Below are 14891 nucleotides of genomic sequence, written 5' to 3'. Positions count from 1 at the left end.
TAGACGTAGCAGGCCACGTACACCTCTGCCCCATATTTCTTATTGTTGTTTTTAACATCCATTCAAAAACATGAAAACCATTCCTAGCTCTGGGCCATACAGCCACAGGCCTCATCTGGGCTGATGCGGTTCAATGGCTGTAGTTTGCTGAGCCCTGGTTAAGGGCTGGAGCAAAGAGCAGGACACAGAGTCGGGAGATCTGGTTTTGGCCTGGACTGATCTCTTAGCTCTGCATCCCCCTGCGCAAGCCCTCACCTGCTTCTTCAGCAGGTAAGGGTAGGGTTTGGCCTGGAGACTTCTCAGGCTCATCTACCGATGTCCTCAGATTACCTAGTCAAGGCTATCTCCTGCTCTTGCCAGGTGCAGCCCTGTCTTCATTCGAAGCTTCTGCATAGCTCAAAAGCTCGGCCCAGGGCTCCCTCCCCCCTACTCCGAGCTGGGCACCCCATTCCAGGTAGCCCTCCTGGCTGACAGCTGCTGGAGGAGCCAAAGGAGTATGAGCAGAGGGTGACGAAACAGCGCCACTGCAAAGAAATAAAGCCACCAACCTGAGACAGGACTCCCTTCTTCTTACAGTTGGTTCCCCCAATGAAGACCATGTTGGGTAGGACCGGCCTGGGATACTCCAACACAAAGTCATATCTTAACAGCCAAATGGAAACCTTCCGATACAAGGCAGGCAAGTGCACTTCTCTCTTGAGGATATCTGAGGCCAGTTCTTCGTACTTTGAATACAGACAGTGAAATAGAAAGCTCTCCAAGTAGTTAACGAGGAAGTTGGCCACCCGTTGGAAGAAAGTCATCCGGTCTGAGAACTGGGTGTAGCACCTGGGAATGTAGGACACGGGGTTCGGGCTGCGGCTGAACGTGTGCTCCAGGGAACACGGGAAGCCCCTGAACAGGTACACGGAGGGCAGGCCCAGGTACTCGGCCAGGATCACCCCGCAGGGCGTGTCCGGGTCTGTGAAAAGGGCGTCGAACTTGCTGTCCCTGAGGAAACGCAAGGTGGCCGAGTCTTTCAAGAGGCTCTGGCAGCCGACAAAGATCATGTGTGTGATCATCTCAATGTTCCTGTACTCCACCAGGCTGGCATTCAGGAGCGACCTCTCAGCGAACTGCTGGTACCCAAAGGCGAGGAGCCTCCGCTGCAGCTCCTCCTGATCGTACGGCACCGCAAAGGTTTTCCTGGTGTAGTGCGTGGACTCCTTCAGGAGCAAATTGGTTTCGGGCACCAGCACCACAACGTCATGGCCCCTGTCACCGAGCACCTCCACTATGTTCTTCATGCTGAGCCAGTGGCTTCCATCCTGAGGGACCACCAGCAGCTTGCCACCCAGAACCACACCCCAAAGTGCGAAGAGGAACACCCCTGAAGAAATGCCCTGAAACGCATGCAGGGTGCAGGCCATCCTGACGGCGACTGCGGGCCCAACAAGAATGAAAAATTTATGCGCCCTAAACCACAGGACTTCTGGTTCTGTTTTCTACCCTGCCCCACCCACCTCTCCACACTCTGAATTTTGCAAAAACCCAAATTAATATTTAACTGTCTTTAAGCACACAGGTAACTCGAACCAACTGTGCATCGTAGTTTCTGCCTGAGCTTCTGGGTTTCTTCTCTTGGTCTGCACCAAAATGCCTGTCTCTCTGGTTTGAGGAAAACTTGGAGAGGCCCCTGGAGCCAGAGCAGCCCTCTCTCCTAAGCACCAGGGCACCGCAGCATCAGTGATGGGCATGTTCACAAAGGAACATGTGGTGTCGGTGTCCTTCCACTTCCTTAGCAATTTGGCTCACAGGGGCAAGCAAGCATAAACAGAGCCCCGGTTGGCACAGCGGCAGCCGGATTAAAAGGCAGGCAGAGAGGAGTCTGATAGACCTTTCCAGCCCTCCCACCCACCTGGTTGCGCTGCTGTTACTGGGAGTCTCTGTTACATCAAAGACAGAATCGAATCCTAACAGAGCTGCTCTGACACTGCAGTTCCCACTAGGCAGTGAAGAACATGCACTCTGGAGCCTCCTGCCCCTTCTGAGCCCTGCGTGGCCCCACCGCCCTTCACCCGCACTGCTGCGCCTGTCGTGCGTGGGGTGGCATCAGGACCTTCCCCCAGGGGCTGTGAGCATGAGCTGAGCACAGGTCCCTGGGAGGGGCTCCCTCTGGGTCTGGCCCCACAGCCAGGTTCTACGTGGCCTGAACTGAGAGGCACTCGGGGGTTGAAAGCACCCCTAAAACATCTCATGGCCCTGCCCTGTGAATGCAAGAACTACAGGAAGGATGAAGGGGACGGAAGAGGAAGTGGAAATGAAGAAGAGAAGAAAATGCAGAAACAGGAAACAATGGGAAGGCGTCCGCGGACAGAGCATTTGATGGAGGTGACTGGACCAGCCAGCATCGCCCAGGAAGGCGGTTCCCCCAGCAGGACCCCGACGACGCGCTTGGCTTCTGAAACAATTTCCTGTTGTCTTCTTTTCCTAGGGCCACTGTAACAAAGGGCCACGCTCTGGGTGGCCTGGAAAACAGGTTGATGCCCGCAGCTCTGGAGGCTGAGATCCAGGTGTCATTTGGGCCCGTTCCTCCTGAGGACTCTGAGGGGAAACCTGTGCCAGGCTTGCTTCTGGCTCCTGGTGTCTCGCTGGTCGTCTTTGGAGGCCCTGGCTTTGCAGAGCATCGCCCTTCCTCTGCCTCCATCATCACATGGTGTCCTCCCTGTGTGCCTGCCTGTGTCCAGATTTCCCCTTCAGATAAAGACACAGGTCCTACTGGACCAGGGCACGTCCTACTGACCTCATTTCAATGAACTAATGGCATCGGCAAAGATTATATTTCCAAATAGGGTCGTGTTGTGAGGTTCCAGGTGTCAGGACTTCAACATATTTTGGGGGGGAGCACAGCCCAACCCTAACCCTTAGCCATCAGCTCAGGCAATACTAACCCCCAGCTGACCACCCTTCTGCAGTTGAGCAACCGAGGCCTGCTGCCCAGGAAAGGACTGTTTTGGCAACCTCACCCAGCTTCGGAAGGAAAAATAAAATTGGCTCTTTCTAGATCAGCGGTCCTCAAACTTCGAGGGCAGGGGTGATTCCTTTCATTCTCGGCTGTGTGCTCAGGGTCCAGAGCAATGCCTGGCACATGGTGGACACTTGGCACAAGTTTGCCAAATGAATGAATGAATGCGCTTTTGATTTGCCTATTGGTTTTATTCTCACATTTCATTTTCTTCTTTGTTTTTTTTTTTAAATTGTCAGGGTTCACACATCAAATAGAATATTTAAAGACCATGTGCTAGAACTTCCAGTTGAGATGGAGGCGTAGGGAAACGCAGCTTGCCTCTTGGCACAACCACGGCAAAATTACAACTAAAATATAAAACAAACGTCACTTGGAACTGTCAGGAAATCAAGCCGTATGGAAGAATGACAACTAAGGAATTAAAGAAATCACATTCGTCTGGATGGGTAGGAAGGGCAGAGACTTGGAGACATGGAGACGTGGAGACGCTGAGCGAGCTGGTCCCAAACCCACGTGTGGTGGTTATAAAACAGAGGGATATCTTGGGAGCAAGTGATCCCAGCCCCACATCAGACTACCCAGCCCAGGGTTCTAGTGCCCGGAAGGTAAGTCCCCACAACTTCTGGCTGTAAAGATCCGGTGGGGATTGGGAGGGTGGAAGAAACAGCAGCATTCTCAGGCACCATATCTGAGTCACCATCCACCCAGATCACACAGTAGGCCCCGCCCTGACGATCACCTAAGGCCCCACCCAGGCAACGCCCTGATAACAGTGGCTTTTCCACGTGAAAGGCGTCCGCGGACGAGGGCGGCAGGAGAGCAGAGGGTTGAACACCTGCTACCCTGCATTGACAGACATGGGAAAGTGCCAGAGAATTTCCACAGTAACAACAGCACAAGAAAAAACTTGTTAAAAATGAAAGAAAGAAAGAAAGAAAGAAAGAAAGAAAGAAAGAAAGAAAGAAAGAGCAAAAAGAACGAGTCTATACCAAATGGAAGGAATAAAATCAAGTATATATATTATGTGAGTTTACAGAATTCTTACAGCAGAAGAAACAATCATGAGAGGCATTTTAAAAATGTTATTAAAAACTCTTTAAGCAAGTTTTTTAATGAAGTTTTTAAGTTGAAATAGACATGACTTTACATAAATGGCCAAATGAGTTTTGGCAAAGGTGGCAAGAGCATCCAATGGGGGAAGACAGTCTTCACAGCATGGATTTCTGGGGAAACTGGACACCCACATACTAGAGAATGAAACTGGGCCCTGAGCTCACACCTCACGCAAAAACCAACTCAACGTAAATAAAGCACACACACGCAAAGCCTGATGCACACTAAAGCTCCTAGAAGAAACTGCAGGACAAATTTCGACATTAGATTTGGCAATGATTTTCGGATATGACACCAAAGACAGGTAATAAAAAATAGACAAATTGGACTTTATGAACATTTTTAAATTTGTACATCAAATGATACTATCAACAGAGTAAAAAAAAACCCCACAAAATGAGAGAAAATATTTGCTAATCATTTATCTGCTGAACAATTAATATGCAGAATACACAGACAACTTTAAAAACTCAACAACAACAAGAAAAACACATTCATAAATGGGCAAAAGACTTGGAAGAACATTTCTTGGAGGCAGATACACAGATGGCCAACAAGCACATGAAGACATGCTCAACATCACAAATACAAATGCAAATCAAAACCACAGTGAGATGCCACATCACATTTACTAGAACGATTACTTAAAAAAAAAAAAGAAAACAAGTGATGGAGAAGATGTGAAGAAATTGAAACCCTCGTGCTCTACTGGTAGAAAAGTAAGACTGTGCCAACAATGGAAAATAATAGGACAGTTCCTCTAAGAATTAAAAAGAAAACTACCCCATGATTCAGCAATTCCACTGCTGTGTGTGTAAACCCCAAATCACTTAAAGCAAGGTCGTAAAGAGATATCTGAACCCCACGTGCACAGCCGCATTATTCACAGCAGCTCAAAGGTGAGAGTCATCCCAGTGCCTCTCAAAGGGTGAATAGATAAGCAGACGCCATAAATTATACACTGGAGTATCAGGCAGCCTTAACCAGATTGGAAATTCCAAGATACAGCATAATGTGAATGCAACTTGAGGACATGATACTCAATGAAATAAGCCAATCACAAAAAGACAAATACTATAATACAATAAAAGACAAATTTATGGGGTACCCAGAGGAGTCAAGTTCACAGAGACATGAAGTAGAAGACTGACCGTTGCCAGGGGCAGGCAGGGTGGGGGGTGGGCGGGGGGTGGGGAGTCGGTGTTGAACAGGAATAGAGTTTCAAATTCTCGAAATTAAAGGAGTTCTAGAAATTAGTTGCACAGCTACGTGAAATAGTAAACGTTAGTGAAGTGTATACTTTACCATGGTTAAGATGGTAAACCTTACGTTCAGTGTATTTTACCACAATTTTTAAAATGTTAAAAGTTGGACTATCAAGAAAGTACCACAGTAATAAAACTATGTGCACCAATCACGCAGCTATACATATAAGCAAAAACTATTAAAATTCCAAATATAAATTGAGCTACATTTAAATAGGGTGTCATTTAAGACATCTTTTGCAGAATTGGGCACATTGAGGTTTTTTAATACAAACATTAAAAATATGCATTTTAAGAGCATCAGTGGAACATCCACAAGAACTGCCTGTGTGCTGCCTGATACAGGAGCTGTCAGTGGTACCTAGGGACCATTTGAAACGTTCCTAGTGCAGACCGAAATGTGCTCTGAGTATAAAATACACACCAAATTTTTTAAAACAGTAGCCCTGCCTGGTGTGGCTCAGCAGATTGAGTACCAGCCTATGAATCCAAGGGTCGCAAGTTCGATTACCAGTCAGGGCAGATGCCTGGGTGGCGGACCAGGGCCCCTACTGGGACTCAGTTCGTGACTCAGTGTCTCCGCTCCTACCCAGCCAGCGAAAATTGCACAAACGTAAAGAGGGTGCCTTCACCAAAGGACAATCACGGGAACCACACCGCCGTGTGTGAACCCTATCCCGGAACTTCACCCCCACCTCTCATTCCTCTTACTGACCATCACAGACCTTCACCGCACGACTGACGCCACTGGAACAATCTATCTCACCAAAGGCTTAGACGAAGAATGAGAGGAAGAAACCCACAGAGAAGATGGGAAGGTACGGCAGCACCTGGAACCAGTTTAAAAATTAAAACGCGCCCTGCCCGACACATGGATTGCATATAAGCACAGATACAGACCTGAGACAGTGGCTTCCTGTGGGCGCAGTTAATGCCCCCAATGAAGACCATGTTGGGCATGACCGGCCTGGGGTAGTCAAACACAAAGTCCCCTCTGAACAGCCACAGGGATGCGTAGCTGAAAACATCCACCAGTGACACCTCTCTCTGAAAAAGCTCAGAGGCCAGGCTTGCATAAGGAGATAAAGAAATGTGGCAAACATACTTCATGACCAGAGGGTAGAGCATGTTCTTGACCCTTTGCAGGAATGTCATGTGGTCTGAAAGCCTCGTTAGTAGCCTAGGAATATATGAGGAAGGGTTTGGGCACTGTGTGCCCTCAGAATCAAAGTCACATGGAAGGGCACGCAAAAAAAACACAGCAGGAACGGACAGGTACTGAGCCAGCACTGCCCCGCAGGGGTAGAGGGGGTCCGTCAAGACCACGTCAAAGGCGTTGGCATTCAATTGCCTGATCAGGTCCTTGTTATGCACCAGCTCCTCACAAGACTTTTGAAACATGAGAGACATATTTTTCATAATTTCCACAGTTTTCCAAAATGTTCTTAGATAATGCATTCTTTCAAAAATCAGGTAGCTCTGTCCCAGCATGATGTCCTGAAATTCTTCCTGGGTGTACGAAGTGGCGTAGGTTTTCAGGGTGAAAAAGTCTTCCTCCTTGATGTGCAAAGTCACCTCCGGTGAAAGGACCACTATTTGGTGGCCCCTGGCGTGGAGCTCCTCCACGACCTCCCGCATGCTGAGCCAGTGGCTGCCCTCCATGGGGACCACCAGCACCTTCCCGCCCTCAGCCCAGAGCCCAGCACACAGGCAGAGCAGCAGCCCCGTGAGTGCCGGGAGGGGAAGCAGGGGCCCCGCAGCCATCTCCGCAGATGTAGGAGCAGCTGACTTTTCGGCTCCGACTGAGTCTCCTACGTGGGATTCCTTTGTCTTATGCTGTCATCGAGCCAATTAACAGAAGGGCACGTCACTGCAGGGCTGGGTGCCCCACTTATGTTAATCATTACAGAATCGATGTGCCCTTGTCCTTCACCCTTCTACGTTTCCTAAGGAGATAACAATCCAACTTATTTTGGGAATCCCCCCTTCTCTTTGAGAAGAGAACTCAGAGAAGTTCATCTGAGTTTTGCTGCTTTCTCCAGGGGACTTTCTAGTTCACTCTCCTTATTTCTCATTCAATTCCCCAACAAGGTTGTGGGTGCCCACATCAACTTTCCACCACGCCCGCTCCTCTGTGAACCGGGTTCTGCAGGGTTGTGACTGAGCTCCCAGGGGTCCCCAGTGCCCAGTCCCCAACCAGAACCTTGCTGCTGGATGTGCCCTTATTTGAGAACTCTTAAAACTCTTTCCTTCCATTGGTGGGTAACACAGAACACCCTCAGCAAGCATATGTTACATGGCCAAGACAGCTTCCTGCGATGGGAAAGGGGAGCCTGGCTCTCTGGTTTTGTCCTTCTTCCACACGAGTTCGTCTCTGCCATGTGCAGGGACGAGCCTGCTTGAGCAGCTGTCAACAACGGAAACATCTGGAGAAACCCTGAGCCCGAGCCTTGGTAAAGACAGCCCCGGGTTTCTTAAGGTTTCTTCACCCACCTCCGGGAATAGGAGTTGGGGTTCTCTGCAGCACAAGTGGGCAGTGATGCAGTGGGGCCGGAACTCACCCTCCTCCCAGGGTCTGTGCTCCCCGGGACAGCAGGGAGCTGCCACCTCGCCTTGGGCCAGGCAGGCTCTGTCTGAATTCCTCTCCTCTGTGCTGCTGTGGGTAGCAGTCTTTCACTACTTAGTTTCAGGGAGTAAGATGTGCCTTAATCCAGGCCTTTTGTACATCTTGCAGCCCTGAGTCCTCATGAGAATGGATTCCTCCAGAGCAGGGTGGGCCGCACGCCCTGGGGACGGTGTAAGTGGGTTCCTGCCCATCCTTGGTTTCTGCCACACGGACATCCAGGCTCAGGCGGCCATGACCAGTGAGGCTGCAGCTTCCCTTTGGAAGGAAATGACCCCATAACAGAGTCCACCCTGGGCATATGCACGCACACCAAGACACTGCCCGTGTGGCACCAGCCGCCACAACTCAGGCAGGGCGAGGTCCAGCCCCGTCTGGTAGGCTCTGAATCCAGGATCCAGCCTCTCTTGACAGCAACGGCTCTGCTCTCTTTTTCTGATACTCTTTCTGTCTGGGACACAACTGTATGTTTTCCCCAAGGCTCCATTTCTGTCCCTCACTCACAGGTGGAATCCTACCATTTCTGTCCACACCCCCCCCCCACAGACACATACACACACTCACTTCTACAAAAAGCCATGCAACCTAACCCGAGTGTGCAGGCCCCAGGCTGCTCACACCCCACATTAAAATCCTGAGGGCCACAGAGCCAATAGCTGGGAAGCTGCAACCTCAGCTTGTTACTGGTGCAACAGCCGCTGTTATTATTATCAGTGAGAGAAGCTGCCCTCCAGGATTCTCACCACCACCTTGTCACTGGCAGAAGCAGCAAGTCACTGGAGCAGGATCACCTTCTTTCTGTAAAGAACTCGGTAGGCCCCGTCCCTTGCACGGCTGTCACTGCACCGGACACTGTTGCAGGGCACGTATCCCAGGGCCATCTTTCTAGCTTTTGTCACTGTGACCACCAGCTCTGTGGTCACAGCCCAACCTGACAAGAGGCTGTGAGCCAAGTAAGAACACAGGGGGCACCTAGGGATCTGGTGACGGTGGTGGTGTTTGCTCTGCTCCGATGGGAGATCTAAATAAATCTAGAGAGAATAGATGAGGAGGCATGTGGTGACCTGGACGGGAAGATCTAACATGGGAAGGCTCTTGATTTTGAACCAGAGTAAGTTGTAGATTTAACAAAATGCCAAACAAAATCTCACTGGGATTTTTAACATGGCAAATAATGTTTACTTCACGCACAAGCATTTCCGTCCTCTGGTAATGCAACAGTAGTCCTTATCATACCAGCGCTCTGCCAGGTAATCATTATAATTTTTACCACGCCCCCCCCCAAAATGTTTAAGCTGTCTCAAGGCACTAGACAGAAAGGAATAATAGGCAGAAACTGAAGGGGAACAAGTGGACACCAAATGGCATGGGAACAGGACGGTGGCCAAAGGCCTGGGAAGTCTCTGCTCTCTTCCCAGCCCTCACCTCCCATACCCCTAGGTCTGCCCTCACCCATTGCACCAGCTCCTCCCTGTTAACAGGGAGGTTATCTACAGCTCCTGCGTCTCCATGTAGCCAGAGGGTGGCCGGCACCTCAGTCAGTTTATCTCCCCAGGTGGCCAGCACCACCGTGGGGCAGTGAGGCTGAGAGGCATTCGCGTGTCCTCCATGCTGTGGCAGGTTTCCTTGGCAACCCTGCTCACTGCACCAAACTGTCAGAGCAGACCTCAGGGTACCGGGTACCAATGCCAGGGGAGAACTCCAGCTGCACCGAAGATAGTGGAGACCACCACTATGCCAGCCACCAGGGGAAGAAGGCCCAACACCTCTGCCCACTGCATCTTGCCACTGCAGTCGCCAGAGAGAACTCAACATGATCTCGCACTGGATGCAACACACTCTTCTTACACGGGAGACAATGAGTCAGCTCCAGCAGCGCCCCCTGTGGCACCAGGTGTCTACCCCAGCCGACACAGAGCTTCTCCCCCCACCCACACCACTGTAATGCAGTGGGAAGGCCCTGGCCCCTCCCCTTGGAGGGGAGATTCAACAGTTGGGTTGCCAGGTGCCACGTGATCTTTCTTCCAGCCTGAAACAGGAAAGACATTCCCGCACCAGGCGATAAGGCAGTGGGGGCTCCTGGTGGGGAAGACTCGCGTGCCCAGGGCCCATTGTATGTGGCGGGTGAGGCCAAAAGGTGGCCCTGGGGAGACTGCCTTTCCCAGCACCCACTCCAGTGGCTCTTTGCATGCAGGCAAGCCACAGCTGGTGCCACGTCACACCGCTGAAACTCACTCTCAGATGCACTGATGTCCCCACCGACCCCTGCACAGAGGCACAGAAAGGGCAGGAAGCATGCTGAGCAGTGAGAGAGTAAACGATGGGAAACTCCCAAGCAGGCCAGTGCAGGCAGCAGGAGGCTGCACGTAGACCGTGCTCTCACCTCCTAGGGCTGCTGATGCAGAGCGCCCGGACTGGGGCACTGAGGACAGCAGAGAGTGAGTGGCCTCATACTCCGGAGGGCAGAGCCCAAATCGGGGATGGTCCCTTGAGGGCTCTGGCGGGGTGGGGGGTCTTTCTCTGCCGTTCCCAGCTCCTGGCGTTTGCCTGCAGGTCTTGGTCCTCCCCCGAGTGAGGACGCACCACTCCAGGCGCGAGCCCACCTTCTCCCTGTGCATTCGCGCTGTTCCTCTGGTGTGTCTCTTTCTGTGTCCGAATTCCCTTTTATAAGGACACTAGTTGTATCGGATCAGGGACCCCCTCATGACCTCGTACTAACTGGATTACCTCCGCAAGGATTGTTTCCAAAGAAGGTCACATTCTCAGGTGCTGGGGGCTCAGGACTCTTCTGAGGGGGTCCCAATTCCACGAGCCTCATGGGCTAAGCTGGGGGCCCCAGCTCTCTCCTAAAGACTGGGGCAGCCACTGAGGTGGGCGCGGCAGGTTTGGCTTTGCGTTTCTGAAATGTTCCGCTCACGCAAAAGTACAGGATGACTTAGTAAAGTCAGGCTGGACCCAGGAGTCCCACTGGGAGCCTGCTCCTGAGAGGCGAGGACCTGAACCAGAGCTGCAGAGGCCCTGGGGGGAGTGGAAATAACGCCATTGTCCATCGGCTGCTGAGCAGATACACAAAGTGTGGAATATCCATGGCACAAAATACCATTTGGGAATAAAAAGTGATGCTACGACATGGGTGAACCTTGGAAACATCATGCTGAGTGGGAAAAAGTCAGTCCCTTTATTATTTGATTCGATTTGTATGAAACGATCAGCATAGGCAAATCCATAAAGACAGGAAGTTGACTGGTGGTGGCCAGAGGGTGAAGAGAAGAGGGAATCGGGAGTAACTGCTAATTGGTACTTCTGTGTGTGTGTTGGGGGGGGACTGAAAATCTTCTAAAACTGACTGTGGAGACGGTTGCACAACTCCGTGACGGCATGAACAAGCATCACATCGTGAACTTTAAATGAATTGCACGGTATGTGAGTTATACCTTAATATAAAATAAAATACCCTACTAAATTTCATTCTCCTCAAATTATCCAAATTATTAGCCAACCTAGTTTCTAATGTTTCAGACACTTGTGTTGAATCCTTTTTACTTTTCAACCTTGACTCACGCTGGCACTTTGCCACTCTATACACAAGTGTTTTGTAACAAAAGCAACGCTGTGTAAGTGTTGCACACGTCTGTTCATCTCCAAGACAACCAGTCACAAAGAAAAACACAGGGTTGGGAAAGAGAAGGGAACCGCTAGAAGAATCGTAGCCACTGGCTTTGGTCACGTGTTCCTGAAAGTGCCTGTTAAGAATGACTTGGCACTTTTGGGGTTTGGCTCCCTAACTTGCTTATAATTCAGTCCTCAGGTCAACCAACAGTACTGAAATTTTAACCTGAATGTGCTATTCTCGGAGACACCCGATAGGGGGAGGAGGTGACTCAGGGGTGGGCAAAGGGTGCTTGCCGCCCCCTCAGCACCCCGATCCTGCCTTGCTGTGTAGAAGTCACTGATACCCACTTGGAATTTATTCACATCAGCATTTCTCAAATTCAGTGCTATTGCCATTTGGGGTCAGGTCATTCTCTGTTGGGACTGAGTGGGTGGGCGTTTCTTGTGCTTTGTAGGGTTCTTAACAGCATCCCTGGACTTTACTTACTAGATGACAGTGTCACCTCCCAAATGCAGCAGCAAAAATGTCCTCAGGGATTTACCCCTCGAGGGGCAAAATTGCCCCTACTTGAGAACCACTCTCTAGATGATTCTGGAACACCAGAGGAGGAAACTCTGGAACAGAAGAGGTACTGCTGAGGAACTGAAACCTCTTTTTCTGGGGAAATGCTCCCCCCAACTGTCGCAAGAAAACCACGTTGTCACCCTGGTTGATGCGGCTCAGGGGATTGAGCTCCTGTGAACCAAAGGGTTGCTGGTTCAATTCCCAGTCAAAGTAGGTGCCTGGGTTGAGAGCCAGGTCCCCAGTAGGGGGCGAGCAAGAGGCAACCACACATTGCTGTTTTTCTCTCTCTTTCTCACTCTCTTTCCCTCTCTAAAAATAAATAAATGAAATCTATTTTTAAAAAACCTGTGTTCATCACCTCACAGGGAGAAAGTGTCAGCCTAGATTGAGCTAAGGGGCAGAGGGGAGGGGAGGGTGCGGTTTCCTCTGACAGCCCACACCTGTGCTCTCTCTCTCTCGTCCTCTCTCTCTCACTCATACACTTTTACATGCTGCCACCTGACCCTCACACAACCCTGGCGAGGACAAGCAGACGGTGCTGGTCCCATTTCCAGATGAGGAAGCAGAAGTCCAAGTCTACGAGGCCAGGAGGAGGCTGGCCAGACCCGCTGACAGGCCAATCAGCCTTCTTTCTTCCCTGCGTGAGGCTGCTACTTGCAGGCCAGCGGGTGACCACCGGTGGGAGAGTGTCAGGGAGAGGGGACTTGTCTTGCCCCTGCACCCGCTTCGGCCGTGGCCTTGGGCAACACGCTCAGAGAGCAGCACCGGTTTGCCCCTTTAGGAGACAGAGTTGGACGGCCCCGTCTGCGGGCCTCCATCCCACGATCGTGGCCTAAAGTGGCCCTGTCCTATCTGCATCACATTAAGTGTCCTGGGAACTTGGCCTTCCCTGCCCACCCACCACCATGTCCTGAGGCTTCCCACGCCACACAGGGAGAGACAAATGCTCAGGGTTAAGCCACCTACCTTGGCCACACAGGCGGGTTCATTCCAAGCCTTAGAGCTCTTACTCTGCTGATACAGTGGGGACCAGGGTGGGACGCCTGGAGCCTCACAAGTTTTATTTTCCACAGCAGTGCCTGGCCTTCTTCCCCCAGTGTCTGAGGGCGTCCACAGACACCTGCCTCGGGTCAGAGGTCAACATACCTTCTCTGTAAAGGGTTACACCCTAACTCTGTAGACGTAGCAGGCCACGTACACCTCTGCCCCATATTTCTTATTGTTGTTTTTAACATCCATTCAAAAACATGAAAACCATTCCTAGCTCTGGGCCATACAGCCACAGGCCTCACTGGGTTGATGTGGTTCAATGGCTGTAGTTTGCTGAGCCCTGGTTAAGGGCTGGAGCAAAGAGCAGGACACAGAGTTGGGAGATCTGGTTTTGGCCTGGACTGATCTCTTAGCTCTGCATCCTCCTGCGCAAGCCCTCACCTGCTTCTTCAGCAGGTAAGGGTAGGGTTTGGCCTGGAGACTTCTCAGGCTCATCTACCGATGTCCCCAGATTACCTAGCCAAGGCTATCTCCTGCTCTTGCCAGGTGCAGCCCTGTCTTCATTCGAAGCTTCTGCATAGCTCAAAAGCTCGGCCTCAGGGCTCCCTCCCCCCTACTCCGAGCTGGGCACCCCATTCCAGGTAGCCCTCCCGGCTGACAGCTGCTGGAGGAGCCAAAGGAGTGTGAGCAGAGGGTGGCGAAACAGCACCATTGCAAAGAAATAAAGCCACCAACCTGAGACAGGACTCCCTTCTTCTTACAGTTGGTTCCCCCAATGAAGACCATGTTGGGTAGGACCGGCCTGGGATACTCCAACACAAAGTCATATCTTAACAGCCAAATAGAAACCTTCCGATACAAGGCAGGCAAGTGCACTTCTCTCTTGAGGATATCTGAGGCCAGTTCTTCGTACTTTGAATACAGACAGTGAAACAGAAAGCTCTCCAAGTAGTTAACGAGGAAGTTGGCCACCCGTTGGAAGAAAGTCATCCGGTCTGAGAACTGGGTGTAGCACCTGGGAATATAGGACACGGGGTTCGGGCTGCGGCTGAACGTGTGCTCCAGGGAACACGGGAAGCCCCTGAACAGGTACACGGAGGGCAGGCCCAGGTACTCGGCCAGGATCACCCCGCAGGGCATGGCTGGGTCTGTGAAAAGGGCGTCGAACTTGCTGTCCCTGAGGAAACGCAAGGTGGCCGAGTCTTTCAAGAGGCTCTGGCAGCCGACAAAGATCATGTGTCTGATGATCTCCATGTTCCTGTACTCCACCAGGCTGGCATTCAGGAGCGACCTCTCAGCAAACTGCTGGTACCCAAAGGCGAGGAGCTTCTGCTGCAGCTCCTCCTGATCGAACGGCACCGCAAAGGTTTTCCTGGTGTAGTGCGTGGACTCCTTCAGGAGCATATTGGTTTCGGGCACCAGCACCACAACGTCATGGCCCCTGTCACCGAGCACCTCCACTATGTTCTTCATGCTGAGCCAGTGGCTTCCATCCTGAGGGACCACCAGCAGCTTGCCACCCAGAACCACACCCCAAAGTGCGAAGAGGAACACCCCTGCAGAAATGCCCAGAACCGCATGCAGGGTGCAGGCCATCCTGACGGCGACTGCGGGCCCAACAAGAATGAAAAATTTATGCGCCCTAAACCACAGGACTTCTGGCTCTGTTCCCTACCCTGCCCCACCCACCTCTCCACACTCTGAATTTTGCAACAA

At 51.4% G+C, this 14891-nt stretch overlaps 3 protein-coding genes across 5 annotated transcripts in view; all 3 read right to left on the bottom strand.

Moving 5' to 3' along the window:
- Positions 1-14891, bottom strand: part of LOC119061001 (UDP-glucuronosyltransferase 1-6) — a 59878-nt gene that overhangs the window by 30539 nt on the left and 14448 nt on the right. Inside the window, exon 1 of one of the 3 annotated variants that reach the window (XM_053655209.1) lies at positions 549-1436. The exons of the other annotated variants lie outside the window; for them this stretch is intronic. Coding sequence (XP_053511184.1) covers positions 549-1409 — 861 coding nt within the window. The 5' untranslated portion in view covers positions 1410-1436. Of the gene's footprint in view, positions 1-548; positions 1437-14891 lie in introns of those variants that run through there. 3 annotated transcript variants of the gene reach the window in all.
- Positions 3206-8312, bottom strand: LOC128625842 (UDP-glucuronosyltransferase 1A3-like). Its single transcript, XM_053655213.1, has one exon. It carries the CDS (start codon positions 7147-7149, stop codon positions 6148-6150), a length of 1002 nt encoding a protein of 333 aa, XP_053511188.1. The 5' UTR covers positions 7150-8312; the 3' UTR covers positions 3206-6147.
- On the bottom strand, positions 13543-14823 carry LOC128625841 (UDP-glucuronosyltransferase 1-6-like). Its single transcript, XM_053655212.1, has one exon. It carries the CDS (start codon positions 14769-14771, stop codon positions 13758-13760), a length of 1014 nt encoding a protein of 337 aa, XP_053511187.1. The 5' UTR covers positions 14772-14823; the 3' UTR covers positions 13543-13757.

The sequence above is a fragment of the Artibeus jamaicensis genome, unplaced genomic scaffold (genome assembly GCF_021234435.1).
Source record: "Artibeus jamaicensis isolate MK-2021 breed Jamaican fruit bat unplaced genomic scaffold, CSHL_Jam_final contig_944, whole genome shotgun sequence".
Taxonomy (NCBI): Eukaryota; Metazoa; Chordata; class Mammalia; order Chiroptera; family Phyllostomidae; genus Artibeus; species Artibeus jamaicensis.
This window is presented reverse-complemented; position numbering and strand designations above follow the sequence as displayed.

Coding starts and splice junctions, on each gene's coding strand:
- LOC128625842 (XM_053655213.1), bottom strand. CDS start 7,149: ATGGCTGCGGGGCCCCTGCTTCCCCTCCCGGCACTCACGGGGCTGCTG.
- LOC128625841 (XM_053655212.1), bottom strand. CDS start 14,771: ATGGCCTGCACCCTGCATGCGGTTCTGGGCATTTCTGCAGGGGTGTTC.